Source organism: Rhinoderma darwinii, chromosome 2, assembly GCF_050947455.1.
Source record: "Rhinoderma darwinii isolate aRhiDar2 chromosome 2, aRhiDar2.hap1, whole genome shotgun sequence".
In the NCBI taxonomy this organism is placed as follows: Eukaryota; Metazoa; Chordata; class Amphibia; order Anura; family Rhinodermatidae; genus Rhinoderma; species Rhinoderma darwinii.
Genome location: NC_134688.1, coordinates 178,045,899 through 178,059,372, shown reverse-complemented (window position 1 = coordinate 178,059,372; position 13,474 = coordinate 178,045,899). Strand labels below are relative to the sequence as shown.

The window sequence follows — 13,474 nt, the reverse complement described above, 5'->3', positions numbered from 1 at the left end:
GGCGCCGCACCTGTCCTCAGGTCGTGTGTGGTATTACAGCTCTGTCCTATTCACTTCAATGGAGGTGAACTGCAATACCAGACAAAACCTGAGGACAGGTGCGGCGATGTGTCTCCAATCCGGACACCCCTTCTGTCCTGAGATGACCCACCGCCACCCACCGCCATCACCGCAGACAGAACCACACAACTATGGCATGAGGGCAGGGCTTGTCCTGAGTGCACTGTCTCTTGTTATAGACAGAGTTAGTCACATCAACCCCGTCTGATGAACCGGTAACCTAGGTCCGATCACATGACAGAGGGGGTCACCAAAAACCCTGTACACCCTCAGCCCGTCCATCCAGCCCTTTCCTGGTTATATGTGCGTCTGGGAAAGCTGGGTGACCACCATTACCCCTACTAGTGGTGTGTGTTTGGGCATGTGACGAATGAACCTCTTCACACTCCAGTAGGAGGGGTAATGGTGGTCACCCAGCTTTCCCAGACCCCTGAACGGTACATTTCTCTAGTTGTACTGAGACTGTTTGGGGATGTGACTAATGAACCTCTCAGTCTCAGCACAACTAGAGAGATTTATCATTCAGGGGTCTGGGAAAGCTGGGTGATCACCATTACCCCTCCTAGTGGAGTGTGTTTGGGGATGTGACTAATGAATCTCACACTCCAGTAGGAGGGGTAATGGTGGTCACCCAGCTTTCCCAGACCCCTGAACGATAAATCTCTCTAATTGTGCTGAGACTGAGAGGTTCATTAGTCACATCCCCAAACAGTCTCAGCACAACTAGAGAGATTTACCGTTCAGGGCTTTCCCAGTACAGTTTCATCGTGTGTCCTTCACACAAGGGAGGGAGGGAGGGGGCCGTCGGGGGGGCGTTTCGGGGGAGGGTGTCGGGGATCACGAGAGCGGGGGTCTGTGAGGTAGAGAGTGGGACATGCAGAGACACACATCTTACCTGCAGTGCAGCTGGTCTTCAAGATGGCGCCTGCTCTCTCCCTGCAAACAGCTGCTCTGCTCTGTGTGACTCTGACCTGCATCTGCGCAGGACAGAGCCATAGTGCAAAGTCAATGGGACGGCTCCCGTTCATTGACTCCTATGCACTGTAGCTGCCGTATTCCATCTCTGTATGTGTCGTTAATCGACACATACAGAGATGAAAAACAAAATGGCAGCCCCCATAGTGAAGTAAAAGTTAGAAAAAAGAAAAAAGTAAAAAACAAACACACACATAAATAAAAGATTTTATAATAAAACACTAAATGCAAATTGATATCCAAATTTTTTTTTTCGTGACACCTTTCCTTTAATCCCATAGAAAACTTATGGTGGGAGCTGAATATCCGAGTTGCCAAGCGACAGCCTCGAAATCTTAATGATTTACAGATGATCTGCAAAGAGGAGTGGTCCAAAATTCCATCTAACATGTGTGCAAACCTCATCATCAACTACAAAAAATGTCTGACTGCTGTGCTTGCCAACAAGGTTTTTGCCACCAAATATTAAGTCTTGTTTGCCAAAGGGATCAAATACTTATTTCTCTGTGCACAATGCAAATAAATATATATAATTTTGACAATGTGATTTTCTGTTTTTTTTTTCTATATAATCTATCTCTCACTGGTAAAATTAACCTACCCTAAAAATTCTAGACTATTCATGACTTTGACAGTGGGCAAACTTACAAAATCAGCAAGGGATCAAATACTTATTTCCTTCACTGTACATACATCTACCAGTACAAAAAAAATAATATAAATAAGCAGTTTTTAACCCGTTAGTGACCGCCAATACGCCTTTTCACGGCGGCCAGTAATGGGCTTTATTCTGATGTATATGCCTTTTCACTGACAAATAAACAGAGCAGGGAGCCGTTAAATCTCCCTGCTCTCAGCTGCCAGATGTAGCTGGGGGCGTCCCTGCTCAAACGGGTGAGATCGATATCAGTATCAATCTCGCCAGTTTAACCCTTCAGATGTGGTACTCAATAGCGTGCACCGCATCTGAGTGGTTTTGGAGAGAGGGAGGGAGCTCCCTCTCTGCCCCACCGACACCCGGCGATAAGATCACCGAGTGTCTGTGTCTCCGATGGCAGCCGGGGGTCTAATAAAGGCCCCCAGGTCTGCCTGTAGTAAATGCCTGCTAGATCATGCTGGAGGCATGACCTAGCAGATGCCTGTCCGTTTTAAACGGACAGGCAGTAATACACTGCAATACAAAAGTATTGCAGTGTACTATAATAGCGATCGGATGATCACATATTAAAGTCTTCTAGTGGGACTAGTAAAAAAGTAAAAAAAGTTTCATACAGTTAATAAAATAAAAAAGTGAAAAAAAAAAATAAAAAACCCACTTTTTCCCCTTACAAACTGCTTTACTATTAAAAAAAAAAAAGTTAAAAAGTTACACATATTTGGTATCACCGCGTCCGTAACGACCCCAATCCTGTGTATCCTGCCTTAACAAAAATGTGATAAAAAGATGCATTTACTCCAAAATGGTACCAATAAAAACTACAAGTCGTCCCGCAAAGAAAAAGCCCTCATACTGCTGCATCGGCAAAAAAATAAAAAAGTTACGGCTCTTCAAATATGGAGACACAAAAAAAAAAAAATTTTGAAAAAAAAAAAAGTGTTTTTACTGTGAAAGTAGTAAAACATACAAAATCTATACAAATTTGGTATCGTTGCAATCATAACAACCCGCTGAATAAAGTTATTGTGTTATTTATACCACACGGTAAACGGCGTAAATTTAGGACGCAAAAAAGTGTGGCAAAAGTTCTGGTTTTTTTCTATTCCCCCCAAAAAAAGTTAATAAAAGTTAATGAATAAAACATATGTACCCCAAAATGGTGCTATTAAAAAATACAACTTGTTCCGCAAAAAACAAGACCTTATACAGCTATGTCGACGCAAAAATAAAAAGGTTATAGCTCTTGGAATGCGACGATGGAAAAACCGTCAAAAATAGCTTGGTCATTAAAAGGTTAAAATAGGCTGGACATTATGGGGTTAAAATAGCCTGATAAATATTTATCGGCTAAAGACACCGGGGCCTATGAAAGCGGCAGATAATAGTGAACAATTGCTGGGAATAACAAACCATACCATAGACATTCAATATACTAAGGTCACTCCGCGATGTTTGAACAGCACGTTACACTGTTTTTCCTTAGGAATAAAGGCTGGGTCACATTACTTCATAGAACGTCATTACACGTCTGACCTCTTCATCTACAACCTGTCACTCCACTGCTCAACCGGCTTATTATAGATTATCCCGCCTCCCGGGCGGCAGCGGCTACAAGCCCCGCCTCCTTTCTGGACCGACTACAGACTCCGCCTCTAGTCGGATGATTGACACAGCGTTGTGGAAAGGAGAGCGTAGTGTACGAGCGGGATTAAAGTGCAGGGTTCTGGAGGGGCTATGGATCTGAAGGTGATCGCCGCAGCGTGTGAACGGTAGCGCCTCATCTCACAGCAGGTAAAAGTTATTATATTGTCTGTCAGCAAAGAGTGGTCGTCCGACTAGAAACTTCTGTGACCGGCCGCGCTACTGTCAGTGTACGGGGACAGGTGCAGAGCCGCTCCAGGACTTGAGAAGACACGAGCTAATCCAGGGCGCGGGGCAGAGCTCATGTTGCGGCTTTTATCTGGGGCACTCGTTATACAGTGCTGGGGTTACTGTAGCTGCTTATTTAACCCTATGTGGAGAAAAGTGATTATTTGGATAGGAAAAAATTACGCTTGCATGGCTGTATACAGATGATATTTCCTTGGTATACATGTAAACTAATGTGTAGAACTAAATTCATCGTGTGTGTGTGTGTATATATATATGTGTGTGTGTGTGTGTGTGTGTATATATATATATATGTGTGTGTGTGTATATTATATGTAACAACATTGTATGTTTCTTTTCATCTTTAGTTTATACATTTGATATTATTATTTGTTAAAATGTAAAAAAAAAAAAAAAAAAGTCCAAAAACTGACCTTGATAAACATTTTTTATGGTATAATGTAACATACGACGCTGTATACATGACGGTAAATATTTGTCAAGTAATAATGAATGAGATACAGGTTTGTCTTTAGACGGTAGAGCATTATTAGTGCTGTCACTTATACAAGTGGGGCATATTCCGGACCCGTAGGCACTCTGTGCCCATCTAAAAGGATTCCGCCATAATAGGGTATTTGTTTTAGGACCGATTCAGTATTAATCCTTAACCCTTTCCCGCTGCAGCCATTTTTTCATATTTTCACTTTCATGTTTTCCTCCCCACCTTCCAAAAGCCATTACATCTTTTTTTTTTTTGTACATCAATATTGCCGTATGAGGGCTTGTTTTTTGTGGGACGAGTTGTAGGTTTTCACGGCATCATTTATTGTACGTATAATGTAGTGGTAAATTGGAAAAAGTTTATTTGTGGCGTGGAATAGGAAAAAAACAGCAATTCCGCTATTTTTCGTGCACTCTGTTTTTACGGCGTTCGCTGCGTGGTAATAATGGCATGTTACCTTTATTCTGCTGGTTAATATGATTACAGCGATACCAAATTTATATAGTTTTATGTTTTACTACTTTATTATATAAAAAATCCTTTATTTAACTTTTTTTTTTTTTAACTATTCCTCCTAGGGGATTTTGAACCAGCGATTGTTGGATCGCTTGCATGATATACTGCAATACTAATGTATTACAGTATATAGTTATACTGACAGTCTCAGTACAAAGATGGCAGACCTGGGGGGCCTTCATCAGGCTGCCATGCCAACCATCGGCACCCCGCGATCGTGTCACGGGTCGCCCGATGGAATGCCCCCTGTTTCTAACGGCTTAGATGCCGCGGTCGCTTTTGACAGCAGCATCTATGGGGTTAAGTGAGCGGGATCCCGCTCGTTACGCTGAAGTGTCGGATGATACACATAGCTGACATGCTCGTTCTATGGAGAGGGCTTAGCTTATGTGCCTGTTCCATACCCCACCGACCTCCACCGTTTTGAGATATATATATATATATATATATATATATATATATGCACGCCGGTGTTGAGGAAGAAAGTCTCTGATTATAAATGCAAGGTTCTCTATGGGCAGTGCAGGTCTGTAATATGGTTATGTGCATGAGCCCTAAGGGTATGTTCACAGGCGAAAACAGCTCCTGATTTTCAGACGTTTTTTTAACAAGTGTTTTTTACGGCCGTTTTTGGAGCTGTTTTTCAATAGGGTCAATGAAAAACTTCCCAAAAAGTGTCCTGCACTTCTTTTGACGAGCCGTCATTTTACGCGCCGTATTTTGACAGCGACATGTAAAATAAAGGCTCGTGGGAACAGAACATCGTAATCCCCATTGAAAGCAATGGGCAGATGTTTGTAGGCGTATTAGGGGCGTTTTTTCAGGCATAATTTGAGGTGTAAAACGCCCGAATTACGTCTTAAACCACTGTGTGTGAACATAACCTGTCAACTTAATATCCCCGTAGGCTAGGATCACACACACACCGTTTTGATGCAGTTTTTAGTGCAATTTTTGTCTCAGTTTTTTGAGCCAAAGCCAGATGTGGAACCGAAAGGAACTAGAGATATAAAGAAAAGACTAATGCATGTCCTGCGTTTGGCTCAAAAAAACGGAACCAAAAATTGCATCAAAACAGTTTGTGTGTTCCTGGCCCAAAAGAGGTTATCTGGGACTTTAAAAAAAATCTTTTCTAGGGCAGGGAATTCTATAAAACAATAAACTACCAGTACAGTGACCTCCTCCCCCTCCCCCTCCCCCCCCCTGCCGCTCCGGTCCAGGAAGCTCCTGCAGCGGTCACATGCCGTTGCAGCCAATCACTCTCGACCGCAGTCACATGCCGTTCATTGGTCACGTGCCGCTGCAGCCAATCACTGTCGACCGCAGTCACATGCCGTTCATTGGTCACGTGCCGCTGCAGCCAATCGCTGTCGACCGCAGTCACATGCCGTTCATGGCAGCATCACCGCTGAGACTCTCTTAAAGGTTTATGTAAAGTTCCAAACTTATTGTCACTGAAAATGACGTACTCTGTGATGTAACTATGACAAGGCGAGCCTGACAATCGGGTGCTCCTTTTTCTCGGCACGAAGGAGTGGTGTATTACGTCTGACTTTCTAGCCATACCCGTTTTGTAATGACAAAGAAAAACGATCACATCTTACATTATGTTCCACAAAAGTAATTGTAAAATATGGTAAACATTATGAGCACTATGTATAAAATGTTCATCCCATTGTATAGAGTTCCCCACATTGCTACAAGTGCCCGGCTATAGGCAATAAGTGCATTATTGTAAAGACTATGAGATGTATATAGAACTAAGATGTCGTTGTATCTTTTAGTAATCTGGTTTCGTTGCTTGAATATTCCTATCAATGGACGGACATAATGATATGGCGAAGGACCGAATACCCAGGTAATTCCTATACTTTTCTAGTGCCAGTAAATGTAGCAGTGTGATGTGTTGTTGACTTGTAGGTTGGGCGGCTGTGTTGTTTTATCCGCAGTGTTTCCTGGTTCACACGTATGTATGGGGAAAAACCCTGTCCCACCCATTTATGACGCCTGTACCTGTTACTGAGTAGTCAGGTAGTATTCCTGTCAATGTCAGGGCTTGCGTACAGAGCTGACGTATTTCACAATGATAGTTGTGTCTGTGTTGGAAATCTGTAGTGTGAAAATGTGAATTTTTGCTGAGTTGTAAATATATGGTGTAACTTTCGTAAAAAAAAAGTTCTTAATTCTAGAATAGTGGAATGGAAGCTGTCAAACACTGAATTTGTGTATGCCCTTACTTGTCGTCTAGCGTGAACTACACAGGGGGTCTGCTCTGTTGACCATTTCCTCTCATGTGGTTCAAGTTATAGGATCTGATCTCTTTTAAAACATAGCCACACATTGATATCTGCACCACATGTATGGGAAACAGCAGTACAGAAGTAAGAGAGTTCCATTTTACTCTATTCTCTAATATAATCCCCAACTTTAGTCCCCTTTTATGGTGGCCTGTATTCTGATAATTATTATATGGATTATTATAGGATCATTCAAAGTTCAATGGGAGAAATATATTATATATGGGATAATATTCGTCGTCGTCGTTCCCCCCCCCCCCCCCCCCCCGTCGCCTACTGTAAATAAGAACATTACAGGAGTTGTCCACGGCATATGCCATAAATGTCTGATAGGTGTGGGACCCGCCTCTCTCAGACATTTTTGGGGTATCCTGTGTATTTGCCGTAAATATCTGTTGTGAGTCACCAAGCAGTTCTTTGACCATATCAAAGCATGATGACGCAGCCGGAGTCCATGTATACAGGTCCCGGAACTTCGTTATTCCTTACAATACATACCTCAACTGCTGCAGAACCTCTTTTTGATGACTGTATTTTCATCCATCCGTAAATACGAATCCATAGTCATTCGCATATATACGGAACAGTATCTGCAAATATGGTCCGTAGTGCATCCGTATATACGGATCCGAAAAGAAAATCACAAATGGTGTGCAACATCTGCAAACCTGGTGTTGCCTAGCAACGCTTCTGCAATTACGGACGGCTACCTGTGCACATCTGTAGCCGTACGTAAATACCGAAGCGCCCATGGACTTCTATGGGGAGACCATGCCCATATTACCGACAAGAATAGGACATGTTCTATATTTTACTGATCATTTCTACGGAACGGACACCCATCCGTAAAAATACAGAAAGGTGTCCGTAGCCCATAGAAATAAATAGGTCCGTAATTACGGATGAAAAATACATTCGTGTGCATGGGGCCTTAGGGTGATCATGTACACCACCAATTGACATGGAATGCCCTCATCCTTTTTAAAAAGGTCTGCATCATCTGTGGTGCGTGTTTTAGTAACTCCTATTAATTTCTATGGGTGTTACCGAAAGATCGTAGCTTGGTTGTTTCTGGAAACCCTACCACCTTCACCGCCTAAATCCAGCGGCCACCTCACCAGGCAGAAACGTGGTTGGGGGACTCCCGTTCTTGAGGTGCGACCCGCATCTGTCATACATTTATGGAATATCCTGTGTATATGCCGTAAATATCTGTTGTGAGTCACCAAGCAGTTCTTTGACCATATCCAAGCATGATGACGCAGCCCAAGTCCATGTATATATCAGACATTTATGGCTCATCCTGTGGCTATGCCATAACTGTCTATGTTGGGAACACTCTTTTAATGATTTCCCTTGCTGCTTCAGCACCTTCTGTAGACTTTGTCCTCCGTTTCAACAGCGTATAATGCTTTGGTGCCTTCAATTATATTTGTAGCGAATGGTTTAGTCAGTAAGATGAGAGACTGACGTCAGCTGGTCCGCTTCAGCAATTACGTATGCCAGGTGTACTAACTGAAACCTTGCAGTTATCCTGTGTATCATGCAGACATTTGGCTTTGGTTCTATATTGGTTAGCACAGCTAAATTTACATAGTATGTGTCCCATTTAAAGGGGTTGTCTGGATTTAGCAAATTTAATATTTTTTGTATAATTAAAAGTTATTCAATTTTACAATATACTTTCTGTATTACCGTAAATCCTCATGGTTTTCAAAATCTCTGCATGTTGTTATTCAGTAGTAACATTCATTGTTTACTTCCAGTGGATAAAATTCTGTCCATGGTCATGTGATGGACACACGGGTGTGCGGCTCACTACAGTATGTGTATCAGAGCTGTGTCTTCTAACGAGCTGTGCACCTTAACCAGGTCCTTTTGTTTTGTTATCCCCAGTTTTATTCCAATATATATTCTACACATACAGTAATACTATTATTGCGGCCTGGATGCATTACTTTAAATTTCATCTGCTACCCTTTTCCCGAGGTTTCACAGCTTATGAAGTCCTTCCAGTAAAATTTTACAATCAAATTCTTTAGCAAAATCCAGATAAATCACATCAGCCGTACGGTTAACATTTTTTTTTTTTCCCAATGGGTGTCAATGGCAGATGTATGCAATTGTACACTTGTATATACCGGATGTTTAGCTAGAAGTTATACAAGTGTTATAGCTGTACAATAGACATTACACTAAGGCCCCCTACATGGCAGCGTTCAAGAGCTCTGCATTCTACTTCTGCAGTATGGACGTATAGACCATCAACTATGTATTACTGAGAATTTGTCTCAGCGGACTGTGGCCCCCAGCAACAAAAACGGTTCTAACAAAAAGTTTGTGTTGCCCACAGAAACCAATCAGATCACTTTTTTCTTTCTTCCAGAGAAGGATTATAATAAAGTCATCTGATTGGTTGTGGGAAGAAAATTGACACTTTTTGTTAAACACCAGTGAAAGCTTTGTCATCGCAATTCAAGGAGGGACGCTGAAGTGTTCACTATATAAAGCATGTGATATTTAGCATGATGTTGACACTTTTATACTGCCTGAGAGTTCTTTTTTGCAGCGGGTTGATGTGCAAAAATAAACATAATTGGAAACATACGTGGGTGCCCAAACCTGTACTGTGCTGGTTTTCCAGTGTTCTGCTTGACTCTGACTGCTGCATTTCAGTCTCTAGTGACCTAATATCCCAAATAAATTTTCCATGTGAGTTGTCTTCAGCCTAACAAGGAGCACTGATCACAATCAATGATGCAGGGCGCTCAGTTGAGCACTTTAATGTTCACACTGAGTTTTTTGCAGACAGAAAAATCTGCCTCAAAATTCCATCTGGAATTTTGAGGCAGATTTTGACCTGCCTGCACGCTGTTTGATGCTTTTTTCGTGAAGTTTTTTGCCCGTGGCCATTGAGCACCGCGGGCAAAAAACGCAGTGAAAAAACGCTTTCTCTGCCTGTCATTGATGTCAATGAGAGGTTAGAGACGTAAACGCCTGAAGATGGGGCATGTCGCTTTTTTTCCCGCAAGTGTTTTTTACCGCTCGCAGGGAAAAAACGCCTCCGCCTCTGAAATCAATTGAAGGCGTTTTTTGGCGTGGTTTCCGAAACAGTTTCCACATCAAAAAATGTGTAGAAAAACTCTGTGTGAACAGGGCCAACACCTTTTGTTTCAGCGACAGTGGGGGTCTCCGCACCCAGACTCCACCAATCGAAACTTCTTATATGTCTCTGTGACATATCAAGAGTTTGATAAAAGTGCAGTTACTCTTCAATATGTAACTTTGACTTACTCATGCACACGAACGTGTTTTTGCGGCCGCAATTCACCCGAAAATCTGCGGGTGAATTGCGGTCCCATTAATTTCTGTGGACCCATGCACACAACCGTGCATTGCCGGGAGTCTGGACCACAACAAGATGTCTTTATTACTGCCGCATTTTGCAGTCCGGGTTCATTGAAATGAATGCACGTGGCCATGTGCGCGGCTCGTGATTTGCAGGGCGTAAAGCAAAGGCTTTATGAACACGGCGATATCCAGGATCCATATCACCCGGTCACAAATACAGCACCCATCGAAATGTGTTTCCTTGTACTGTCCCTCTGTGCGCCTCTGATTTCACAAAGCGGTACAAGGAGGTTTTTGTAACTGATTCCAGTAGATTTGCTTGCATTGCATTGGAAGTATTGCTTTTAGGGGAGAATACTGTGCCAAACAGAGGTGTTATACGGCGGCATAAGGAAGCCTATGGCACCACACAGTATGTTATCCTTCCAAATTCTCTACCTTCTTCTGTGCTGTAATGTCATTTTTTCTGGGTTAATTACCATTCGTAATAAAGTATCATCTGCAAATATAAACGATAAACTTTTTTTTTTCCTTTTCTAAACAATTTACAAGGTCTGTTAATAAGGACCTGATACTAACCACTATGATATTCAAGTTGTAAAAATCATTCAGTCTGAACATGTTGTATTTATGACTAATTTTACATTGGCTAGGAGTGACAAGCTGAAAACTTTAGGTGCCTGTGCACATGGTCATATTTAGGCACAGAAATCTAGAGATCTTTACTGCACCTTCCTATGAAACCGGGTCAGTTCAGAGTTTTTTGGCGCGTCTGAATCCGAGCCAAAAACTGCCAAAATCGCCTCCCATTGATTTCAATGGGAAGCGGAGGCGTTTTTTTCCCAGGTGGCTTTTGGCCGCTCGTGGGGAAAAAAAAGCTGCATTCCCTTTTTTGCCGTGGTGTCCGTCTCTGACCTCCCCATTGAATTAGTGGGAGCCAGAAATAAGCTGCGGAATCGTTTGTGACGTAAGGTTTTTTTGCCCGCGGTCCTTGCATAAACTTATAGGTGGGCGAAAATGAGGCTAGGTTCACATCATATTTTTGCATCCTGTTGAGAGATTTTTTGTTTTTTTTCCAAGATTAGAATAAAAAGGTACCTTTTTTAAAACCGCATGCAATTGGATGCTCCTATGTAATAAAGTCTGTGTGTTTCAATACTAGGGTCGATACTTATGGATTTGAAAGACCAGACGGATTTGATTATGATTTTTATGAAGACTTTTATTCCCGATACATGACCATTCTTACAAGAAGAGCTCTGAAATGGTCTAAAATGATGCAGAAATCCACAGCAGTAGAGAAGAGCCTGAAAGGTAAATTGTAGAAATAAAAAGCTCTCAAATGAACTATATATAATCGAGATGTATGCAGTCATTGCAATAAACACTTATAGTAAAGAGGCTTCAGATCATAATTGCTGGTATTATGACCGTTCCCTAATGTAATGTTATTAAAATCATAGCTGTGGGAGATCCGTTTCCTCACAGCCTGTCTGCGGGTGACACCAGAAGAATCCTGGCACTTTACAGAAGCCGATATTATTGTCAGAATGCCATATACAGAATACAGACTGCAGAGAATATATTATACCTGAATGGTTCTCACAATGCCTGCAGGGAATTTAATGTTAGAATGACTCTTGCTAAAAACAGCTCTGATACCATTCTACACTCCGTGGGCAGTTTATTATGATCAGTAGAACATTTTATTAATATTATGCAGATGTTGCTGTTGTCAGATCCCTGGGAGATATAAGGCTGCCTGTACACGTGCAGGTTTTGGTCAGGTTTTTTGATGAACATGAGATGATTGTGAATAATTACTGATCCGAGCAAGAGTAAAGCCACTGCACTTGGCAAATGTTCTAGAGTGGACCATAAGACAATAAATAGGGACTGGACACACATCATAAATACCTATTGGATGCTGGAACTAAGCGGAGGGTGGTTAGAATTGTACAGAAAAACAGACATGCAAAAGTGCGTCATATAACAGATAATCTGAATCAAGAACTTAGGTCTCAACCTCCCAATGTACAATACATACATGGGCAAAAGATGGCCCAATAAAGTATTAAGTACTGTAGGTTGTCCTAATAAAGTGGCCACTAGTGTATTAGGGGATGTTTGAATAACCTGTTGGTGATCACCAATCCGCCTTTTCATGGGGGTCACTAACTGGCCTTGGGCTAGGCTGCCACCTTTTCTTGGCAGCCTAGTCGAAGTCCTGCACGGGTGTCCTGTGCAGGCTGGAGCGGGTGCTCAGCTGTCTGATGACAGCCAGGCTCCTGCTCTAACAATCGCAATTGAAGTTTACTTGGATCGCGACTGTTTAACCCCTTAGATGCCGCTGTCAATAGCGACTGCGGCATCTAAGTGGTTCAAACTTCGGCATCCTACAAATGCGACCGCAGGCCACCGATGAGTTGCCAGGTGAGCCGGAGGCCTAACAAAGGCCCCCAAATGTGTACACATAAATCTGGCTCAAAATTCCTTCCGAATTTGTGAGTCAGACTTTGAAATACAAACTTTCTATGTAATTATTATTTCTTTTACGCTTTATTTTTGGTGTGTTTTTTTTTATTTATTTATTTTTTTACATTTTAGCAAATGCAAATACTGCATCAAAAAATGCTCCAAACAAGCGGCTGCCTCGAGATGATGAGGCACAGCGCTTTTTTTTTTTTTTTTTTCCTGTGAGCAGACAATAACAGCCCGGGAGAAAAAAAATCGCATCTACCTTCCATTCAAATCAAAGGAGGGAGATTTAAGGCATTTTTTTGGAGCGGATTCTGACATGGCTTCTGTGTCAAAATCGGTGGCAAATAATGTGGTGTGCACTAAGCCTAAACATGCCACTAAGTGTATTAGAGAATTGTTGATCAGAGTTTGAGAATTCCTGGTCTTAAAGGATACATTGTTTGCTTGTTGGCATTGACTTCTGTATAAGTTGTTGCAATGTAATTTGCATAACTTGGCACGACATAACTTCTGTTTGTTTATAACATTAGTGTATTGAAATTCCTAGCAAAATCTTTTATAGCACAATATGCTCTTATAAGAAGTTATAGTCACCTGATAGATCTTTTGTTTTATAATGTGTCTTATCAGCATCACTGCTAAATGGTAGCACCATCACCCATTAAATGGCCAACCCTATCTTCCGATCAGAGGGGGTAAGATTCCCTGTGTCGTCTTCAAGTGGAAGCATTTGGCTGAAAGGGCTCCAGTGAGGGATTCTTT

The 13,474-nt window shown here is 42.0% G+C and overlaps 1 protein-coding gene across 1 annotated transcript in view; it reads left to right on the top strand.

Annotated features, from left to right (window-relative positions):
* Positions 1-3,377: 3,377 nt before the first annotated feature.
* GRTP1 (growth hormone regulated TBC protein 1) overlaps positions 3,378-13,474 on the top strand; it is a 54,689-nt gene continuing 44,592 nt past the window's right edge. Inside the window, exons 1-3 of the mRNA XM_075850296.1 lie at positions 3,378-3,484; positions 6,368-6,441; positions 11,394-11,545. Coding sequence (XP_075706411.1) covers positions 6,401-6,441; positions 11,394-11,545 — 193 coding nt within the window. The 5' untranslated portion in view covers positions 3,378-3,484; positions 6,368-6,400. The remainder of the gene's footprint in view (positions 3,485-6,367; positions 6,442-11,393; positions 11,546-13,474) is intronic.